The 23,919-nt window shown below is 41.0% G+C and overlaps 1 protein-coding gene across 5 annotated transcripts in view; it reads left to right on the top strand.

Annotated features, from left to right (window-relative positions):
• Window positions 1-23,919, top strand: part of daam2 (dishevelled associated activator of morphogenesis 2) — a 155,697-nt gene that overhangs the window by 83,253 nt on the left and 48,525 nt on the right. For all 5 annotated transcript variants that reach the window (XM_074692581.1, XM_074692580.1, XM_074692579.1 and 2 more), the window contains exons 4-5: window positions 7,928-8,002; window positions 17,105-17,199. In XM_074692581.1, coding sequence (XP_074548682.1) covers window positions 7,928-8,002; window positions 17,105-17,199 — 170 coding nt within the window. The remainder of the gene's footprint in view (window positions 1-7,927; window positions 8,003-17,104; window positions 17,200-23,919) is intronic.

The following is a 23,919-nucleotide window of genomic DNA, read 5'->3' as shown; positions in this document are numbered from 1 at the left end:
AGCCCTGAGATGGTAAAATATGAAATGAAAATATGCTGATCTGTCATGTGAAGAACATGCTTTTATGAATGTGCAACAGGGTGGAGAAGAAACACATGTGAAAGTTATCTTCAGAAATGTGATTATGAGAGCAGTTTTTACTGAAGAAGATTTGGGCTGTAGCTCAGATAAAAGTCGACAAGTTTTGAGTTGTTTCATGATGTAGCAAGCTTTTGTCACATACAGCAAAGTAGCTGCTGAGGCAAGAGGGATAGGTTGAATGAAGGCTTCTGGCTCCAACACTTCACTGTTTCTCTGTTTCCATGTATCATCACCCTCCTGTGAATGTAACGTTAAAGTTATAAGATGAGGTTCCATGAGCCAGTGGTGGTGACTTAAGTTGCGGTTTAAAATGCACCTTTAGCTGGAGTAATCCACATCTTCTGTCTTAGAAAATGGGGGATGTAGGGCGCGGATGGTCTCATGGTTTAGGTCATGTCCCATGAGGTTCGCCCTTGAGCAGGTGGCTCTGGTTTGGATCCAGCCTGTGGCCTCTTTCCTGGATATTATTCCCCACTCTCATCCTGTGTCCTGCTCTATCCATTGCCCTGTCTTCTTTAGCTAAATGCTAAAAAAGCCTACAACTTTGGGGAAAAAGAAAGAGAAAAAGAGAGAAAACAGAGAATGTAAACCATTAACTCAGTGAATTTGCTGTTAGTTGCTTTAGCTGTCTGATAAACTTTTTTTCTGTTGTCAAACCAACTCACAGTTTTAGTATGATCTTTTTAAAGCTTTGCTAGTCAGGCTTCTCCTACTTCATATTTCTCCATCAGATCTTTATTTGCATTTTTTTACCCTCCTCTGGAAACTTGTGGCGCATTTTGGCTGTTGTAGTTGTGCTCTTCTCCTCTGAAAAAATGGAAGTGTCCAGAATTGACACCATTTCTTTTTTGTCCACAAGGAGGTTGTACCTTGATTGTTATGGCAGATATAAGATGTTAAATAAATTCTCAAAAGAAAATTCCATCTTTTGTTTCTTTTGGGTACGGTTACTGTATATACATAATAAATGATAGTTAAATATTGTGTCTATCTCCTGTTATATATTATGCAGCCATGGCTGAAATTTAATCAAGGAGCCCATTGGCTTTTACCTGCTGACGAATTTACTGTTCATTAGTTTAAAGACCTACCAGCGACTCACAAAGGAGCTCTCTTTTAACTCAGTAAGACAGGTCTTTGGAGGGCAATGGAGCCTCAAAACGTTGGATTTTTTTCCCTGGAGTCTGAAGTGAACCCAGTGTTGTGTGTATCTATAACTGCTTTTTGTATCTAACTCAAAACTTTAATCACGTACGCTAAAGTTAAGGAAACAGTGAAAACCTTCCAAGCTATATCCAATTGAGCCTGCAGACCTTCTACCACCTGTTGTTCTTCAAACCTTTACTTGAAATCCACATGTTTGTAGGTGTTTTACAGTCTGTGAACTCGATCATTAATGTCAGTGAAACCTTTCAGGAGGTTTCGACCCGTTACCTCGACTTGTTGCATGACAGCAGGCGAGCTAAAATATGGAATTTCATCCCGTCCTTCAACAGGTGCCTCTGAAAAAGCAATACCCTGCCAAGAACCCGTTCATGAACTCTGGATTTATTCAGTGTTTAGGTCTGCAGAGAAACAATATATCCCTCAACAGATGTTTGTAACAAGATGAACACCTTACAGAAATACACCTGATACACTGCTGGGGATTCCTGTCCTGCTTTAGCAGGAACCCGGCTGTAAATCATATTTAACGTCAGCAGACATGAGGAATGTACAGTGGGGTGGGAGTGTGTAATTGCTGTAATAGAAGGACAGGGCTGACCCTAAACTGTCGCAGCAAAGCACATGACTGGATGTTTTCATCCAGAAGAGGAGCATAAGTCAAGGAGGAACACATTCTATTCAGTGGTGTCTTAAAAATACATTCAACCACTCCATCCCCTCATATTAAAGAGCTGCTGGTCCCACTTCCACTCCAATTTAACAGTCTGGCCTCCTATCAGGAGATGCTGATACCAACCATCAGCTGTGATTAACTTGCAAAATGTTTTTTATCGAGAAATAAAAACAGTCTAACCATCACTTCACCCTTTTCACAACCCCATCAAAAGGCCAATCTTTCAGGAAGGGTCTGGGCTGATAGGAGCACAGCCCCAAAAACAAACTCCATGTTGTAATCATTTTTCATTGGTCCCATAACAAGAGGAAAATTACAGTACTTTATCCCAGCTCGTGAAACTGCCAGAGTAAATGTTGCATTGGACTCGACATGTTTTAGAGGGCGTGTCAGCGGCGGCTGTAATTCAGTCGGGCCAGAAAGAGGCAGTTAAGTTGTTAATCTCAGCGTCAGGATCTGTCTGGCGTTGCGTTCTGAGTGTGTCAGCTGGCCAGTCTGAAAACAAGCGAGTGAGTGGTACACTGAGCTCTATTGTTTTTGTTTTAGTGCAGCTCTTTCAGCGTGAGTTTAAATATCCGCGCTGAACGCTGCAGATCAGAAACAGAAGTCGCTATGAGAGCTGTAATTGACTTTGACCAGTCTTTACATTCCAACCCAAAAAGCTAGAGCGCAGCTTTTAGTGTTAATGATCCATAAATCAGTCAGTTTGCGGTTTCTGCAGCTTATTTTTATGCCCGGGATTGAAGCTGATTGGGTCACTGAAGTTAATAAGAGGATTTTATGTCTGGGGACAATCGATTCAGGCTGCTCCCAGAATGGAGTTAAACAGCTTCATCATCAGAAAAGGTCATTTACTCTCTCTGCTGCCGTGCAAATGTAGGAGTAACATTTTAGAGATAAATGGGCAGGATGGCATGCAAATGGGTTTTCCATATCAAGAAGACACACGGAGAGAATTGATGAGCACTTACTGCAGCACGGATGCTCTTTCAGTAAATACTGTGAAATACTTCAGGGATGTTCTGTACAACATCACAGGGCCGCTTTGGCTTGTTACAGCATTTGTAAGAAGAACATGTATGAATGTGAGTATTGTCTGTTCAGTGTTTGCAGATAGCTGCGACATACCAAACAGAAAGCTTGAGGTTAAAACCAGGGGTGTGAAAATACATTAATCAGGATTGATCCATTAGATGGTTGGAAAATGAGGCAAGCAAATCAATAGGAAGTGTAAACACTTATCTTCATCATCTTTCAGATGCACTTTTATTTGAAATCCACATAACTTATCTCGATGACACTTTCCACCTGGTACTGCTTATGCATCCAACTGAATCTTCAGTCACAAACTAAGATGATATTCTCTTCTCTCCTGGAAAGAAATCAGCTTTGTGGAAATATTTCAGAAATCAACAGACAAAACATCTGCAATATGCAGACTGCAAGTGATCTTGACTTATTTTCAGAAACATTTTTTAGACTTGATATGAGCCACATTTACCTCAACAGTCCAGAAAAATGTCTTATTTTAAGCCATTAAAGACAAAAATGAGGTTTGAATTGCTTGTAACAAGTTTTTAAAAAATCTGAAACAACCGCAGTAATTGAGACCTCATTTTTGTCTTTAAATAACCTGAAACAAGACATTTTTTTCTGGAACTATAAGTTGATTGTTGCTCATATCCCGTACAATAGGACACCTTTTACTTAAAGGTCCCACATTTTGCTCCTTTTCTGCAGTTTAATATGGATCATTGATGTCTTCATGAAATTGTAGTAACATGTTTTGGTCCAAAAAGTCAATAGATCAAGCACAGCAGCATTGTTTCCAGGCTCTCATAGCCCCTCTGTTCAGAACGCTCTGATTTAGTGGGCGTGGCCTTCATATGTAAATGAGCCACCACTGATACCGCCCCGCTCTTTCGCGTCACTGAGAGCAGCGCCACGAGCTCTGAGTGCACAATGTTTAGAAAACAGCGAAGCTCGTTTACTGCAACATTACAGGCTAAAACAACAGGCTAACCGCAGCTAAAGTTAGCATCCTGAGACACACACACAGAGACAGGGGGGACACTGAGGAAAGCTCTTACATCTGCTCTACAGCACACAGCATTTAAAATACTCACATTTCCAGGGTCCCAGGTTTGTTGGCGGATGGTTGGTAATGCGCCTGGATTCAGGACCAGTCTATTCACTAGCCCTCTGTTGTACTGTCCAAAGTTGGAAAAGCAGTCGACCGTGAAGTGACTAGCACACACATGCACAGTTTTACTGAGTGTAGCTGACACATTTCCTTGATAAATGAACTCTAGCCATTTAGTCTTGTCTTCTTCCCAGATGGGAAGCTTATGCACGGAACTATGTAGCTGTTTACAACCCAAAAAACAGAGCAGTGATGGCTCTTCAACTTGAGTATTCTCGTCCCTGCTTCTGGAGAGCGGGGAGGGGGTTTGGGGGTATCTGCTCCAGTGGACCTGTCAGGTCATACTTGCCCCTTATTGGTCAAAAAAAGGGAATCTCTGACGTCAGCAAATCCCCATAATATTGGACCTTTAAAATAAGACAGAAACACTTCATAAGATTGCATTTTTTTTGCAGTGCAAACCTTGTTTATCATGAAAAACTACACAGAAAAACTGTCTGTGCAAAAAAACTATTGACCTTTATGCTGACCTTAGAGTTTTGGCGGACACTTTTTTCTGCTCAAAACATCTCTAACCAACTATTTTCCACCAAAGCTGAACTAGAACTCTAAAGGTGTGATCCACATAACATGTGCCATGTTGTACAAAGACACAAGACCTTCCAGTGTGGTTGAAAATGACTTTTTTCCAGAGCTACTCTGTATTTTGTTTTCTATGTGTACATGATGCACTTCCCAGTGAATCAAAGGTCTTTGTTCTTTTTTGTCCAAAACCTGCTTTTCATGTACGTTTCCGTTTTTTTTAACTTTGAATAAAATCTGAATTAGGTTAAATGGGTTCACGATGCTGATATTTACTCTAGGCCCCTGAAGTGCATACTAACTAAACCACTTCAAACTTATGTCTGAAGAATTCATGTTGATTATTAAAAGCTTCTTAAACCACTTCCAATAAATATCTCAGACCTTTTTCTTACACAGCTCTCCAATCCTTCTTAAAAAGCATGCTTAAAGTTTCCATCTCTAGTTGACGTGCAGAAACAGGAACAACAACAACGCTCCACCAGCACTTTAAGCCCCGTCTAAACAAGACCAGATGTGCTCGAGGAACATGGTCTCTGTTTTCCCCCAGTGCCTTGGGTTGCTCGTGGCATCACGCTTCCTCTGATTGGCCCGAACAAATTGATCTCAGACAGAGCTATTTAAAATCTGTTGGGGAGGATGTTTCTTTCCTCAAGGCGGTGCTCTTTTATTTCTCCTGTTTCTCTTTCTCTGTGTGATAAAAACTCAGTGACAGGTTGGGGATATTATTTGACCTGCACCTGACCCAGGCAGAAAAAAAGTGTGAAGAAATCTGCAAGTGCACGGACATTTAGTAAACATTTGATGGTGAGGTTTGATATTTCTAGATTACATGGAAATTGTAACAATTGAATCCACATTGTGCCTCAGAGGAAATATGAGAAATAGTCTTCAGTGGGTCATAAATCTTCTTTTGATCCAGAGTGGGTTGGTCTAAAGACCACAGATAAATCAGCCAACACGGATGTTTTCAGGTTGAATAGATGACAATTAAGTGTGATTGCAGGGTAACTTAATGGGGTCATGGCAGAGCTGAGAAATCACAGCTCACACTTAAGTATTTGAAATCAGGGAAAACTAAAATCCAGTTCCTCAGCCACTGCGAGCAAGTAAAAGAGTGATTAAAAGTCTGTAATGTCACTCATTTATTTTAATGATTTAACACAATGGGTTTGTGTCCATTGCTAACTTATGAAGGACCTAAGTACTAAGATTTTAGCATTGAGTCTTCAACCCCTTCAAACATTTGACACTGAGCAGTGCAGAAGAAGAGTGTTGGCAGCATCATCCTGAATTCTTGTCTCTGCTGAGTTTACAGTAAACTGTGATTTGGGCCAAACAAACAAAGAAAGGAATGACTTCTATGCACTGATGATCTTCAAAAGAGAAAATAAAGGGGTTTCAGATGGAGACAAACAGTTAAATCAGAGCTGGAGGTTCAAACTTAGCCGTCATTTAACTTTCACTGCCTTAGAGAAGAGCTGCCAGAGAGGAGAAAACAGCTCTGCAAGATTGCTACGTTATTGTTTCAACAGAAAGAATCTTTTTCACACTCGATCCAGCGAAGCAGATTTACAGCAGAGTTTTAAGTCTCTGCTTCTTCAGCTTGGATGGAGGAAGCTACGGAGGACGCTCTGTCTCTCTGAACATTTATACATCAATCAATCAATCAATCAAAATTTATTTATAGAGCACTTTACAACACTCAAGGTGACCAAAGTGCTTTCCAGATAAAAATAGTTATGATAAGAAATAAAAGCAGATTAAAAGAGAGAACAGATAAAAACAGATAAAACAAGACAAAATAAAATAACATGTCACTACATCACTGTGTATTAAAAGCCAGTCTGAATGTAGACTGAAGATGTTGGAGGAAGAAGCATCAGGTTTTAGATGCCTTGACCACTGATTGTGTGTAATGAATGGATGTAGAGTCTATGACAGTGTTACCCAACCCTGGTCCTGGAGGACCCCTGCCCTGCATGTTTTAGATGTTACCCTACTCCAACACACCTGATTCAAATAAATGGCTCGTTATCAGGCTTGAGCAGAGCTTGATGATGAGCTGATCATTTGAATCAGGTGTGTTGGTGTCAGGAACATAAAAAACATGCAGGGCAGGGGTCCTCCAGGACCAGGATTGGGTAACACTGGTCTATGACATCACCCATTTGTTTGTGGTATGGAGTTTTAAAGTCTATTGTGGATGGGGGCTATATTAACTAGCATAGTTTAAGTTAGGATGAGGTAAATGGGCCTGTCTTTGCCTCTTGGTTGACAGTAACATAGGTGTAATAACTTTGAAAATGACCCACTGTTAGAATGTATTTTAAGGAGATGACCTATTTGTCCAGGTTTCACCTTAGCGGGTCGCCAGGGTTCAAGTCTAACCTGTGGCTATGGGTGGGTACCTTTCAGAATTGAAATGATACGGTACCAATACCTGGTACCTGGTAATTGGTATCGGTACTCAACGGTATCAATTTTTCGGTACCATTGTGTGTGTTTAGGAGAGAATAAACGTAAATTTGTTAAATGATAAAATCTCAAAGTTTTTTAATTTAACATATTATGTTTTTTAATATGTAAACTTTTAATGCTGTGTTCATGTCCAGCATGGAAAATTGCCTACTCTTCCACTCTCACACAGTCACAAGGATACTTTTAGGTACTTAAACGTGGTACCTTTTGATTTTACGGGAATCGGCACTGGGTACTACAGATGGAATTTGGTCTGTACCCATAAAAGTAGCTAATTCAGTACCCATCCCTACCTGTGGTCTCTTTCCCAGTGGTCACTTCCCATTTCCTGCTCTGCCCAATGTCATCTGATGTCAAATTAAAGGCACACAAAGATTTAGAGAAAATAATTTCCAAAATTAAAAAAAGATCAGCTTTTCTGTCTTGGTGTGTATGTGGTTTCTGGTGTTTCTGCAGCCAGCCTCTAGTGGACTCTCAAAGAACTGCAGTTGTTAGCCCTTTCACATAGGCTTCATACTTTTGCCAGTTTGCTTTGACTGAAAATTTGTTGTGATTTAGGATACGATGACTTGTGTTTGTGATTTGTTTTTGTTTTTGCTGCTTCATGTTTTTCCTACTCTTGAAAAAGCAATTTTAAAGTGAACATATTTTTTGTGGATAAAGAATTTTTGGGTGACTGAATAAAATAAGCTGTAAGCTAGTTAAACTATCCAGTTAAAACCTAAAATCAGTAAAGCTATACTGTAGTTTGTCATTTTCCTACATGTTTGAGTGACTCTCTGTCGTTTTTGTCTGCACAGGAGCAAGAGGACCCCAACAAGCTTGCCACCAGCTGGCCCGACTACTACATCGATCGCATCAACTCCATGGCTGCTGTGAGTTAGTTTTTCTATTTTCCCAACATGAATGAAAACTCGGTGGCTGCTTGGAGTTTACTATTTTAAGCAACCCCCGTCCCCCCTCCCCTCAGAGGTCAGCGCTCACTCAGTCATTCTTTCTCAGACCTCTCTGTTGGCTCTCTTTTTATCGCCTCCCTGCTGACTGCTTGTTACATTCGCATGACCACATTCCTTCGCCGCGACCCCGGCATTCACACACACTGTGATGACAAACAGGCCACTCAGACTCTCCACAGATCAGTCAGTGGGAATGACTGTCCAAGACGCGGAGCAAAGCCAGGATGACAATATTCATTAATTCCAGCCAGCATGGCTGCCAATAACAACAGCATGATAGCATCATTATACAGCCCTCAGCCATGATCTCAGGATCATTTAACATGAAGTCTCTCATGTTTCTCCTATTATTCCATTTGTACACAAGGCCACTGACCAGTGACCTTTGACCCTGAGTCCTCCTGTGGACGACATGTTGGCTGCTGCGTGTTTGGAAACCATAAAACATGACATTTTTAGAAGGGCCCTTAAAGCATGACATGTTAGCATGAAATTTAGAGACTAACAAGTCAGTAACCGACTCTTCCTCATACCTCTCTGTTGTTTGTTTTCCTCATCCAGCCAAGGAAACACTTAAGACATTTACAAGTCTTTCCAGACCACAGATCAGATAAACTGTTCGACCAACACAGACTTCCTCTAACAAAAGGCCAAAACATAATGGCTTTTAATATCTGTTTATTGCGATAGTGTTTGTATTTCTGGAAAAAAAAAAAAAAGCCTGTAGCAACAAGCCGTGCTGAGTGCTATGATTTTCACAGATGTTTTTGTTTACTGGCAGCACACAGGAGATGGGAAGGAGCTGCTGCTGAATGTACCTGAGCTTTTTGTTAGAGTCTGGAGAAACTATTTCACTGTCATTCACACACACACAGACAAACACACAGAAAAACACACACACAGACAAACACACAGTATAAGTTCAGGCTGGAAAAAGTGCTGAGATGTGAGTTCACAGAGTTTTAAAATCAGTCAGAGCTGCTGCGCTGTGTTTCTGCTGTAATGTATTAAACTTGCTGTCAGAGCTCTGCTTCAGCTTCTCATTCTTTCATTCAGCCAACACCGAATCATCTCTCACTCTTTAATAGCTGGAGCATGTAGAAACCATACAGTCTCCAAACTTTCTTTAAAACACAAAGACACATCAGTGCCAGGCATTTTCCTAAGAGTTTGTAAATACATTAGGGCTGCAACTAACGATTAATTTAGTAATCGATTACTCTGATGATTATACTTATGATTAATTGATGAATCGGAAAAAAAAGGATGAATTGCATTATAGTATAAATTGCAAAACCAAACGAGTTGTTATTTTAGTGGATGACTATTATTTGCTTAATGATTAGAGATGGGAACCTTTCACATTTGAAAACGATATGGTACCAATACCTGGTACCTGGCAATTGGTATCGGCACTCAAGGGTACCAATTTTTGGTACTTTTGCGTGTTAATGTAGTAAAAAATATAAGTTTGTTTAATAAAACAATCTAAATTAATTTCAATTTAGTATATTTATTCCTCAATATATAACCTTGCAATGCTGTATTCGTGTCCAGCATGGAAAATCACCTACTCTTCCACTCCCTCACAGTAACAAGGATGCATTTAGATTCCTAAACATGGTACCTTTTGATTCAACCTGAATCAGTCCCGGTACTTTTGACTGAATTTGGTCGGTCCCCTTAAAAGTACCTAATTCAGTACCCATCCCTATTAATGATATACACAAAGAAACAGCACACTTGAACATAAATAAACTGACCAGGTGCTGAATTTATAAAGTATAAAAAAAATGATATGAATTTGTTGTCACTTAAAGAATCAACAGTATGGCAAAAATAACAGAAAATAAATGGTTTTGTCATCAGATTAAGAACTTAGTGGGCCAAAAAAACAAATAAATAAAAATGTGTCTTCATTCTTTTCACCTGCAGGTCAAACAGTTCATCCCCTCTACCCTACCACTATCTGTAGCAGCTAACTCTAACATTGGTTTCATGAACTTCTCGTGGTTTTTAAACAGGGTGACAATTTAATAAAAAGACAAAACAAGTCCTAAAAGACACACCATGCATTTCACAACATATAAAGGAGTGTGTGTAGGATTTTGTAGCTCCTCACCTCACTGTTGAGCTCCATAGCTCGTCATCGATGAGCCCAACATGTTTGTGTTTTAAGAGCTGGATCATTGCAGTCGTACTGCTGTGCCATGCAAAGTCATTTTTGCCATGCTGGGTGCTTTTACTCAGTGTGAAATGCTCCCAAACTCTGGAGTTTTTTGGACAAACTTCTGCTTCTCTGGCTCTGCCATTATTGGCGCGTTTACTTGTTTCCCTCACCTGCTGTCTCAGCTTCTCCTCCGCCACGCTGATCTGTTTACATGTGACGCATACAGCCCTGCAGCCCAGGTAATCTACCCTCCAGTCAAGTAGGTGGCGATAATGATGCACCTTCAGCTAGTTACCAACCGCTAAATAATCTAACAAAAAGGAAGAAGACAAATAAACTGAAGAGAAACTAATACAGTAATGACGCAGCACAATGCATCGATTATGGAAACACGTTGCTGATGCTTTTACTATCAGTTTTTAACAATTTTAATGACTATCGTTGCAGCCCTAAAATACATTCATTTATGTGAGGGGAAACATTAATGTAATCAGTCATATAAAATATTATCCAGCTCTACAGAGTACCATCTGTTATCACCACTCTGCCAGCTGCCAGTATGGCGGTCAGGCTCAGCCAAATTAAACTGAAGCATCTTTTCAATCAAATCAGCCTTTATTTAAATAAATAATCATAACTTAATGAGTGACAAAAAAAACCCAAAACATTGTGCTGTGATATGACTCACAAAATATTCTGGGCACTAAAGAAGTCTGTGTCTTGATCACATTCCTCTTTGCGTTAATTTCAATAATCTGTCTTTTTCTGTTACCCAACATTCTGTGTCTATCAGACCCCGTATCCACTGAGGGTGAGTTTTTTCAGCTATGGCTGGTAGTTTTCTCGTTAAAACCCATGCTTCTGTGTGGCTCTGGGTGGTATACCAATGTCCACAGTATACCATAGCATACCCCTGGTCTACTTCATGGCGGTGTAGATTCTATAAACAGCCATATATTGGTCTTTGATTCCTCTTCTATGCGCTCTTATGCAGGCTGTTTAGTTAGTTTGCTCTCAGTGCTCGCTGGTCGCTTCACCTGTTATACAGTTACTTTTAACTTTCAACTTTAGCTTCATTATTCCCTAAAGGAGTATTGACTTTGCAGGTGGCCAGGGAAAAACACAAGATCACACAAAACACAACCACATCCAGACACTATCTGAACTGGACATGTGCACAGATACTCCAAAGGATAAGGATAACTGGAGGCTGCACCATCATTAAAAACAAAGCCACAACAGTGATCACCTTCCACGACATGAATTTAGTTGTAAAATGGCCTGTGTTTTGAACAAACTTTTGATCCTGTCAGATTTAGCTTACATGGCAGGGTCCCCTATCAACTACATAAGCTCCTTACATCGCCAAAACATTAAATGTTTTACATGTCTGTCCATCGTCTCTCTTCACTCTTGGTTGTCTGTGCTGCACACTCCGAACGTCTGTCAGCGTCCACACACCAACCCACACAGCAGAGCAGTGTGTCACATACAGTTTAACTTAAACCAAAGGTGACATGACCTGCGTTGGTAGTTTCAGTAACAGCAATCATATCTAGTTCAAATGCAAAAACGTAATAAATATTACTGTTGCTCCTGTACAGTTGTGAACGTGTAAACGTGTGTTTATTCTGCTCTCTTTGTCATAGCAGCTAGATCTATAGCTAACAACTGAAGACACAACTTCAAATCTATCAGAGTCTGGTTTACTGAGTGATACACAGCTCCTCTTTCTGCAGAGTGACAGACTGACAGCAGGAGAGGAGGGCTCTGAGCATCTTCAGGTCTACCATGAATATGATTTATTTTATTGCCATTATATACAATTTAAACAAGGGTCTTGGTTAGAGATAGACCGATATGGATTATGCCGGGCTGATACCGATACTAATTATTTGTAGTCAAGGAGGCCAATAACTTGTATTTGAAGCCAATATTAATTTGCAGTCAAAGTAAAAATATTGGTGTCAAAATTTTGAAACAATGCAAACTCCAACACTTAACTTCATTAAAGTACCTTAAAACATGAGTTAATTAAACAGGTTCCAGGCCTAGTGGCATGTTTTATAAAGTGAAATGAAAACATAAAAAAATAAATAGCTTAAGTTTTCTATAGTAAACAAAGTTTTCCAAAATTCCAATGTAACTGCAATAACTGTAATAGGTGCACTGCTGATTGGCTGTTTCCCAAGCCATGGCTCTGCTTGTAACCAATCAGATGATACTGTGGGTGGGACAGTGTTGGGGACTGAGTAGTGACTACAGCGGCGCGGCTGCATCGGAGCCACAAAAATGCAGTTTTGAATTTATTTCGTATCAGCAGTTGGATTAAAAAAAAAGGTTGATGCCGATATGCCTCAAAATGCCAAATATTGGCCCAGATAATCGGCCGGGCCGATAATCAGTCTATCCCTAGTCTTGGTACGGATAGTGATGAGCAGGAGGAGTGACAATTAGATATATTAGAAATATTAGAAAAATTTGCATTATAGAATTACCAACCCACTTGTTTAACCCATTCATAGCAAAAAAAATATACTACAACATACTGTGACAAGGTCATGGTCTTCTTTGGAAATGCTTCCTGCGCATCTGTTTTTAGAAAAGGTGCATTAGAGGGTCAGGTATCCCACAAACAATTCAAAGGTAAACACCTGCACACCTTCCAGTTAGCAAAGAGAATAAATACTTATTGCAACGTTTTGGTGCTGAACCTTCATCAGGCAAACCGTCACGATCTGTCATTTGAAAACTTGCTTCTCCATCCTTTTTCATTTATTTCTGATGATTATATTTGAGTGAGGTATGTGCAAATGTGAAACTGCCAACCCCCACTAGACTTCAGCTGATGCTCTGAAACAACCTCTACTGATGGTCAACATGTTTTCTCTGTTAGATTTAACCCACTCAGAGGTTACTACAGGGAGCAGAGGTGTTGCAGGACAATTTTGCCACTTCCACTCAACCACAGTGCAAGATGCTCTGAAATTGAGGTTGTGGAAGCTTTTTGCACAAATAAAACTGTACATGGACACATGTGATGACTTCCCTTTGTTTTTTCTCTCCAGTTTCCATGTTTTTCTTTGTGTTTTTTCTGTATTTTTTATATGTATCTTATATTTTTCTAACATACAACAAACTTTCCAAGATTGATCTAAATTTTCAGTGTCCAAATTTCAAGTTTGATCCAAACTGTGCAGAAAAAGTCCTGGTTGTTTCCTCTTCCCGTATCAGAGTCTTAAAGTGCTGGAATCAAACATTTAGACCCTAGTATTTCTCATGTGTAAAACGTAAAGCCGCTTGAGGAGAAATATATTTATCTCCGTTCCCCTTTGGTACAGAAAAGCTCTTGTTCCAGCTCCTCTTTGGCCTTTTTCAAATCTGGAGATCCTCTGCTCGTCCATGACTTCATACCTTGGCTCCCGGGCAAGTTCACCAGAGGCAGCCTGTCCAACAGTAGCTGAGTTATTGAATGAGCTCATTTTGGCTTTGCCGCCCAGAGAGATTACAGTACAACCAGCTTCTTGATGCTCATTCATAAAACCATGTCAAAGTCCTGAGGTTGTTGGTTGGTCACAGAGTGATCATTTGAACGCTCTTGTGACTCTGACATGGTTTCTCTGGTCCATGTGAGACCAAGTGTGGAGCCCAGTACAGGAAAGTCCGGCGCCATCTTTGCCTTTTAATGACAATTTTAGTTTTTGCAGAGCGAGCGTTTGTTCCTGTTGTAAAAAAAAATATATACTTTTGAGGCTTCTCAGGCTAAGAAGTCACAGAGCATCTCAGATATTTCTGAGCATCTCAGATATTTCTGATGATTTTAAACATGAATTTATGAAGAAACATCTACTTAAAATGACATTGCATTTCTGTATTTTTCATTGTTGGACAGCAGACATTCAAATTTCACAGAACACAGGCCACTCTTATACACACATTACAAAATGTGATCAAGAATAAAATCCAAGACTTTACATTAAGTGCATGAAAATCTTTTCAAACAAACTGATTATTCCTTTTGTTTGGGATCTCTTGATTCCACTTCTTTCAGTCGGTAGTTTCTGGCCAAACAGGAACAATTGGATAAAAGCTCTGTTTGACTAATCACTTCTTCTGCTTGATCAGGTTTTCTGCTTCGACTCCTGAATGACTGTTTTGTTCAAATTAATGCAGTTTCCCTCATTTTCATTCACTAAATGTTTTTCTCCTTGGCATATATGAGTGGACCCACATGGTCCAAATTAGAGTTCTGATGAGCTGCACTCATCACTCACTCAGTTAAGGGCACACTGACGAGCTGCTTGAGGGCACAGTCCTGGCTCTGGGGGGCACTTCCCATAACAAGGATTTAGGGAAATGCGTTGTGCTGCTTTATCGACGGCCTGTAATCGTATCCTTATGTGCGTGTTGGCCGCGGGTTCAAATGAGCTTACAAATCACAGATGTATGAGGGAGCCAGTTGGCGAGACTCACTGACACGGTGAACTGGCCCACAGCACGACCAAATCATTCACTTTCCTCAACACTTGTTGTGTCCAACTTCCCATTGACTAAGAACATGTTCATTTAGAGCAACGGGAGCCAGGAGCTTTTTTTTTATTTTGGCAAACTGTTTTGAACCATCTGGACTTCAGACTAAGTTGACAGGATGGATGCTTTGACTGAACTGTTCCTGATTTTTAACTCATGCAGCAGTCTGATCAGAGCCTTTAGCTTTTTTAGCTGTTAGTATCAGTAGGTCCAATAAATCCTAATGATAATGGATAGATAATGAATAATAAAAATAAAAAGTCTTAAGTGGGTTGGATGATTAGAAAAAAAGTCAAACAAACAAATGTTTTCACAATAAAAGTTACTGCCACTTTGACGTGTAGCTGACCTGAAAAGAAACGTGCTTTATTTATACTTTAACCACTACAAGAGCAATTCTTACCTTCATGGGGTTTTTTTTGTTTGTTTTGTTTTGTGTGTTTTTTTTTTTTTTTTGTCTATTTTTTGTTTGTTTGTCTGTTTGTTTTGTATTTTTGGTCATAACTGACTCAAAGAGTCTTAATTTGAATTTGCAATTGATTTTATACAGATTACACTTAATGAAAATAAGACATTACTCAATATACTTATTTTTGCTTTAAGTGGTCATATTGACCATGTGATTTTTCCATTGGTTATGGTTTTCATAAATGTATCCTTTGGTTGCCCAATAATTAATCCTGGGAACTTGTCAGCGTCTGTAGTGGGGATGGGTGCCTTTCACATTTGAAACGATATGGTTCCGATTCCCGGTACCTGGCAATTGGTATCAGTACTCAATGGTACCAAACATTTGTGTGTTTTTGTGGTAAAAAAAATATCAATTTGTTTAATAATAAAATGTAAAATATTTTGATTTAACATATTTTTCTTTAATATGAAAGCCTGTAATGCAGTGTTTATGTCCAGCATGGAAAATCTCTTACTCTTTCACTCCCTCATAGTCACAAGGATGCCTTTAGGTTCCTAAACATGATACCTTTTGATGTGACCTGAATCGGTACCCAGTACTTTTGACTGATTTTGGTACAAAAAGGTACGTAATTTGGTACCCATCCCTAGTCCGTAGCATTCTAGTTTAAATTCTTTTCGCACAGTAGGAAAAATTTGAACTGTAGAAATTTGGGGAGAAAGTTTAAATAAAATGTCTGCAAAGGATCAGGTGAAAAATGATGGCTGCTTAGTACTTGAAGATGCCGCAAACTTTAGACGGTGGTGAGTCAAAAGCTGATGGTATATCATAGATAAATGTTAAAACCTAATACTGGTATTATTTAATTCTTATAAAAAAGACAAGGGAGATGCTAATTGGGTGAAGAAGAAACACAGATTTGAATGTTTTGGATCTAGTGGTAAAAATGGCCGATCATGGTGATTGAAGTAATAATAGAATCCTAGCGCTTCTGGTTTAACACAAATAAAACCCTTTTTGAAACTTTGCGATTGGACTGCATGCATAAATGCCAACAGAAAGTTTTTTCTCCTTATTTTTCGTTTATTATTATTTTTCTAACCTTTTTCCCCAGTTTAGAATCTCTATTTGAAGTTACTTCATGCTTTGAGATTCATCTTCTCTCTCCCACCTGCAGCCTGATCTGACATACGACTTCAGGCTGTGAGAGATGAGTCAGTGAGCAACTTTGTAAAAGTTTGAGGACAGGGTCCAGAGAGCTCCAGAGAACTTCTGGAGAATTTCAGAAGTGCTTTTGTGGAAGAGGCTCCACCCTGTGTGAACCTTTGCACTTGGCAGTGAGCTCTCATAAACCTGCAGAGGCTAAACAGAAGGCCTGTGGCCCTGACTAATGAGAGCACAGCAGCTCTTTGATGTTCCTTAGGAGGGGGTCTTTAAGTGATGCAGAAAAGCGTTAACACCACCTACGGTCAAAGTGTTTTTCTGTTTTAAATCATGGCTTGCAAACTGGATCGGAGCTAATTGCCTGTATGACTTCTTAAGCAAGTTGTGTGGCTTCAAACGGTCAGTTTAAAGGAGAATGACTTATAAAAGCAAGTAATACACATGGTCTGCTTGAAATGTGATCCTCTGCTAACAAGGCTCCAAATATCTTTGACGCTACAACTAATCAAAACAACAACTTCTAAGAGGAGACAAATGTGATTTCACTGTTTTTGTGTTGCCACTGCCAAAAAATTGTCAACATTTCTGAGTTGAACTTGTGAAAACAAGAAAAGTTTTTAAATTAAGAAGTGAGTAATGGTTTCCAGCAGGTGGCCTGCCAAGTCGTCTCGGCAGTAAAGCCAAATTTCATGTTAATCTGTTGTGTTTTCACTCACTTTCATTTCGTCTCTCATCACTTGCGCAGATGCAGACCCTCTTTGCCTTTGATGAAGAGGAAATGGAAATGAGGAACAAGGTGGTGGAAGATCTGAAGACAGCACTGCGGACTCAGCCAATGAGGTAAGCAGATTTCTCTGTCCAACTTAACCGTGAACTCATCCTTTGATGGAAATGGTGCAAAGCTCAGGTAAAAAAACAAAAATCTGCATTTAAATGTAAATATGAAGCCTCTAAAGAGCCTTTAGACAATTCACACATCTTGTTTCTCAAATGTGCTTCCCTAGAAATTGAGATTTGATCAACATGTTGGATGTGTTACAGTTTTTGAGTGGAGAAAAACTTGTTATTTTTTTACAGTTTTGACATCCAAATCATGGTTTCACAGGCGAGTCCAGCAGAATTTCTTGTTTGGAAAGAGACACTAGCTGTACTGTCAGCTCAGAGCCAACAAACAGATCATTTGCCACATTGAATGAAGAGTGTATGGCTGGGACAGAAACAAATCTCTAACACTGATCATTTTCTCCTGATTTGTCCATCTTAGGAATGAATGCCTGAAAGTTAAGGTGCTGATGAAATATCAGCCCAGAATGTAGATAATTTATTTTGAAGAACCCAGCATTGGCAGACGTCTGCTCTAACTTCTCCCATTTGACTACACAGACTCCTAAGTGGCACAGATACAGGAAATACTTTCAGTTTTAAGTCTCCTCAAAGACACGCATTCCTACATTTGACTTTTTGAGGTGATGCCAAAAATATTCAGTCCGGTTAATAATGCAGCGTGCTACAAAAAGATTTATTTCCACAAAGTCTGCCTCTTGCCGCAGAAGGATTACAGCTAAATCCTGCTTAATTACTCCTGATTGAAACGCGCCAAATTAATATTATTTTAAGACCCACACCCCTATTTTCTCCCCCCGATAAGGTCATCAGCAGCTGCTCAGCCTCACTCATCAGCACAAAGAAACATTCAAGGACGCTGCACAGCGCGCTAATACAAACCGCCTCTCTCTGCCCGTCAGCAGCTCCTTTAGAGCCGTCCATCAGCCCGTGTCAGGCCATGATGCAGACGTCTGGACCGGGGCAGGAGTGCTGAGTTTTCTCAAAGGGAGATATGAAGAGCTGGACGTAATGTGTGGAGTGACAGAAACCCAGGGTGGCCTCAGAGTCTGGGTCACGTCTGGGTTGGGCACAGCTGATACACACATACAGCTTTTTAGGTCAAAGGAGCTGACAGAATTATCAGATATGTTACTTAAGTTAGACACAGACATCTGATGTAATTCTTGGCAATGAGATTTGATTTAAAAATAAAAAAATAAAAAAATGTTGAGTTGTATTCAAAGCTTTTACAAGGTCTTCTTATTTGGATTAAAACAGAAATGATCGGTGATACTGTAGTACGACCTTCAAAAGCTAAAGTGACTATCAGTGATGAGACTATCAATCTCTGCTTCCTTGGATGTTCCTCTAACTCCTTCTTTTGGCTTTTCAACGAATAAAAAGTGAAGTTTGTCCATTCTGTGTTACTGTAGAAACATTGTGGTGCAACATGGCAGCCTCCTAAAACTGGACCAGCTTGATATGTAGTCATTAAAGGCTCATGCTAAGTTTACAAATAAAATTTTGTTCATATTTAGGTATTTATGAAACAGTTAAATCATGCTTGGGAACATTTCTTTTATAAAAAGCATGTTCTACAAAATGCTGCTGAATACTGCAGACTGTACCTTTAAAAGTGCTTTACTCTTCTTTTTATAACAGTTGCAGTTGAAACATATTGACTTTACACTGAAGAAAATCTTGTAAAAGGTATTGATAATGATGCTTTCATGCATAATGGACTAAAAGCCAAGAATTCGAAATTAAAGGAACAATGCAAAATATTACACTCATCCATCCATCGTCCTCCGCTTATCCGGGGTCGGGTCGCTAGGGCAGCAGCCTAAGCAGGGAAGCCCAGACTTCCCTCTCCCTAGCCACTTCGTCCAGCTCTTCCGGGGGAATCCCAAAACGTTCCCAGGCCAGCCGAGAGATGTAGTCTCTCCAGCGTGTCCTGGTTCTGCCCCGGGGTCTCCTCCCGGTGGGACGTGCCCTGAACACCTCACCAGGGAGGCGTCCGGGAGGCATCCTCGTCAGATGCCCGAGCCACCTCATCTGGCTCCTCTCGACGCGGAGGAGTAGCGGCTCTACTCCGAGCTCCTCCCGGATAGCCGAGCTTCTCACCCTATCTCTAAGGGAGAGCCCGGCCTATGGAGGAAGCTCATTTCGGTCGCTTGTACCCGCGATCTTGTTCTTTCGGTCACTACCCAAAGCTCATGACCATAGGTGAGGGTGGGAACGAAGATCGACCGGTAAACAGAGAGCTTTGATTCCACATCCCTAGAGCTAGCTTCTGCAGCCAGGGATCATTCCGCTAAGATCCCTGCCTTCGGCTGCCGCCCAACTCACACGGCACCTGACCCCTTTGGCCCCTCCAGCGGGTGGTGAGCCCACAGGAAGGGGGTCCCATGTTGCCTCTTCGTGCTGTGCGCGGCTGGGCCCCATGGGAACAGGCCCGGCCACCAGGCGCTCACCATCGAGCCCCACCCCAAGGCCTGGCTCCAAGAGGGGGCCCCAGTGACCCACGTCCGGGCAAGGGAAACGCTAAACCATTATTGTTCATCATCATAGGGGCCTGTGTGAGCTACACTTTGTCTGGTCCCTCCCCTAGGACCTGTTTGCCATGGGAGACCCTACCAGGGGCATAAAGCCCTCGACAACTTAGCTCCTAGGATCATAAGGACACGCAAACCCCTCCACCACGATAAGGTGGTAGCTCACTCATGGAGGGGTATTATCACACTCATTCGATCGGCAAAAGTAGGCTGCATTTGCCAAATCAACGAGATTCCATTTTTAGAGCATATTTGTGCATTAAGAACCCTGTATAATGTTGGTATCATTGCAAATGCTGAATCATATTTCGGGATGGCATGATAAAAGAGAGAAATGATCAAATACAAAGATTTCCGATACTTTGCATCAAAAATAAACGGATCCTTTGTGGCCATTTGTCTCATTAAAATAAAATATGTTGTACTTAATTTACCTCATCAAAAGTAGCCGCAATAATTCAGTCCACACTATTCAGTAATGCACCTGCTCCCATGCTGTGCACAGAGTGAGTTATTGCCGGTTAGCACACATCTCTCTGAGCTGGAGCAGGTGCACACAACATGGATGTTAAGCGAGTGTCTGTGCAGCATGTTTATGTCCCACTGAGCCTCGGATGGTTGGCTAAGGCAGAAAAGACCAAGGGGGGGATCTGTGTTTTATTATCCAGCTATCACCTAAACATCCCCTTTGTGTGTCACCTCCGTGTCCCTGTGTGTGCATGTAAACTGTACGCCTTTATGGCTGCGTTTTCTAAGACATGGCAGTTTGTGTCTGTATTCAGCTTTGATTCATGCCCGCCTTTGGAGGCCAGCCTGAAGTGCTCCCCCTCCCTCCCTCTTTCTGGCATTTCAGCGAGGCAGCTGGGCCCGCTTGTGAAGAGGTGCCCTTGTGCCGTCAGCTCGCTCTGCAGGGCCACAGGACCCAAACACATGGAGGGAGTGCAGGGTGCCAGGCAGAGCGCACAAAAACAGCTCATTGTCAGCAAACCACCCACTGCTGTCAGCTTCACTCACAGGCTGATTGTAGGCCTGTGAAAAGACAAGGTGACATGTGGGGGTCATATGTTCTCCTCTGCATTACTGTAAATGAAGCACTGACAAGAAAACAGTCTAAACGATGCAAATTTCTGACAATGTTTGATTGAAATTACAGTGTCTGTGTGGTGTGTTAGCCATCAAAACAAAGACCCGTCTTCTTACATCCTCCAACACTTTGATGTATTTGGTGAGGCTGTGACTTTTTAGTGGTTAAAGGTAGAGTCTGCTGGAGTTTTCTTACGTGTTAGTAAACACAACATTCAAACTGGGCTCCTCCTCAGCTCAGTGCCAGCAGCAGAGCACACCCACAACCTTGGACCCCAAACACCTCCACTAGTCCAGCATCCATCATCAGCATCTTGTTTATATGTGGGAGGGACTCAAGAGCCATGATCTTTATCTTTTTGGCGTTTCGTGTCACTTTGGTTGAATTTTTCTTACTCCATGCTACGTGCACTATCGTAGCTAATCAGGATACCTTCTTCCACTCGCTATTATCAACACACCCACTACTTGCCCCCTGGGTGTGCTGTGATTGGCTGAGGTAACCAGGCTAACTCTCCGCCCAGAAATGTGAAACAACCAAAACGTCAACATACAGGCAGAGGAGAGGGTTTGAGCTAGACACAGACACTGGCAGACATGTATAGAGGCCTGTAGGAGATGATTGAGTAGGATTATTCCTGTAAAAGTTGACATTTTTTAGGAAAATCCTGCAAATCCTACGTTCAAAGCAACTCAATATACAACACTTTATTATTTATTCCATGTACTTCAAAAAATATTGACTTTGAAAGCTTCCAACAAATTTTCAAATTGGGGGTGTTTTGACCCTTATGGTACACCGTAGTTAAGCTGTAGCTCCTGCTGATGCTGTGATGGATGGAAAGTGATATTGCCTCATGTTTGAACATTAATGAAAAAAACGAGAAAAAAATGTCCCAGAAAGTTTAAGTGAAAAGTGGAAATTTAAATGCTATTTGTGTCAAATGAAATTAATTTTTTAGTGAGGCACTTCAAGTTCACGCTCCCACCTTTGAGCCAAGCATGCAGATGTCGCTAAAGCATTCAGAGTAGTCTTTAAACTCTCCTGAGGTTGTATCAGAAACAGTTAACCCAATATGTATTTTCAAAGTTGTTTTTGTTTTTGGAGAATCTGCATCATAAGGTAGTCAAATCACTACGATTAGTTTGTTTTAAACGAATTACAAAAGAGTTTGTTGCTGTTGCCTGTGGGACTTTTTTTTCTACCTACTTAAAAGTTTTGTTTCCAGTTATTCTCTCCTCCTGGCTTATGAAACCTCAAATGGGCTGTCGTTAAATGTCAGGCACAACATTGGTGGTAACAGAAATATAACCCCTGAGGCAGGATGACACAGAGGTGAGTAAACCGTGTATCAAACATCGCCTCAGAAACAGCAGGCAGGTACGATCTATCTCAGATCACTGCTGTTCTCCATTTGCCATTTACCAGAAATTGTTTTTACTGCTCGAATTGTCAGGCCTATTTGGAGGCCCAGATGTTCCAATTCAAAAGTTAATTTGATTAATTATAGACGGCCATAAACGCAGACATTTGAGGATCCTCTAAATTTCTGTTATGCAATTTTATAGCTTATCTCATTTTCTCTACCAGCAGTTATTGCTTTGTTTACCAGCGGCCAAATGGAGCATGAACCATCACGCTGTGGTCGTGTGTCTACTCACATAGAGCTGAATTTCAGAGCTACTTATGGTCATTATACAAACACAAACTGCAGCAGCTACATGTGTAGTCACATCAGGTTTGCAGAGGTTGGTGTACATTTCAGTTTAGCTTACAAATAGTCAAATATTTATGCTCTCCTGTGGTCTGAAAGTGCTCATTAAGTGTACTTACATAAGAGCAGCTGACCTGCTTTGATCTTTATGTCCAGGCTGATGAGCATACTGTGCGTGCATTCTTGTATCTGCAATGTGATGCTTCACAATCAGTCATTTCCGCGATGAGATGACTGCAGGAGAACAGGAAATGAAGTTTTCCTGCAGGTCATTGAGGCCGTGCTGGCCCAGAATGCACTGCAGCGTCAAGACTCGCTCTCAAGACATCGTTTCTGCAGATCTCTGTCAGCAAGAATATTGACTTGAGTTGACTGTAGCTGTTCCCCTGCTCCAGTGTCAACAGCCCTTTGGACAGACTCGACTACCACATGCAAATATTATCCTTCAAAACATTTGCAGCCAAATCTCTGAAAGGTTCTGCTTCAAAGAGACTGAACTTAATATCTGTGTTAAAGTATTCACAAAAGTCTGAGAGGGAGAGCGGAGAATCACACCTTTGCAGAGTTTTGGATGGAGTCATGTTTTCGCCCTGAGGGGTTTTCTCATCCCTCAATGATGAGAATTTACAGAGAACTGAAAATGAAAGCCAAGCTCGGCACAAACAGCTTTAGTTGTGAAGAAACTAGGCCTTCAACGGCTGAGTATTTGATGTTTTTAATGTGAGTGTGTTTTGGCATCAAGCTAACAAAAGTGTACGGTGGGATGGAAGAACAGGGTTGCATTCGAGCAGCATCCTCTGGTGTTGGAAAGTAAAGTCAGTGCAGGAGTGGAAACCAAAAGTTTTTTCTGTGTTACCTTGAGTCCAAAAGCAAAGGAAAGCTGAAAGAGCCAGTTTGAAAATGCCTGTTTCTGTAGCTCATATGGCTAAGCCACGCCCCCTCCTCTCACTTGGACAGACAGTCAACATTCAGTGACAGGCGCTATGGCAGGTGTTGCAGTAGGAAACACATACCAGGATGCTACTGGGGACTTTTAGAGACGGAAGGATCACAGAAAAATAAAATTAATCATTTTATTGTTGAGAAGGTCAATAAACAGCTTTGGTTACAAGACACAATTTGCATGTCCCAGTGAAAGCGTTTTGAACTGCATCTTGTTACCATCACCATCTCAGATAACAAGATAGAGGAAAACAAGAAACAACAACTAACAATGGTGTACAATCACCAAAGTAAAAAGTACCCCACAGGTTGAGTTGATGTTGTGGTCTGTCATACAACTTTATCCAAAGATGACACTTTTTTTGTTAGGAAAAGGGTGAAAAGTACAACCCCAGTGAGCCCAGGCTTCCAGGATGCCTTGTGTCAGAGTTGCATGTACC

The sequence above is a fragment of the Halichoeres trimaculatus genome, unplaced genomic scaffold (genome assembly GCF_033239565.1).
Source record: "Halichoeres trimaculatus isolate MK-OKI-2021-1 unplaced genomic scaffold, fHalTri1.1 fHalTri1_scaffold_17, whole genome shotgun sequence".
NCBI lineage: Eukaryota > Metazoa > Chordata > Actinopteri > Labriformes > Labridae > Halichoeres > Halichoeres trimaculatus.
This window is presented reverse-complemented; position numbering and strand designations above follow the sequence as displayed.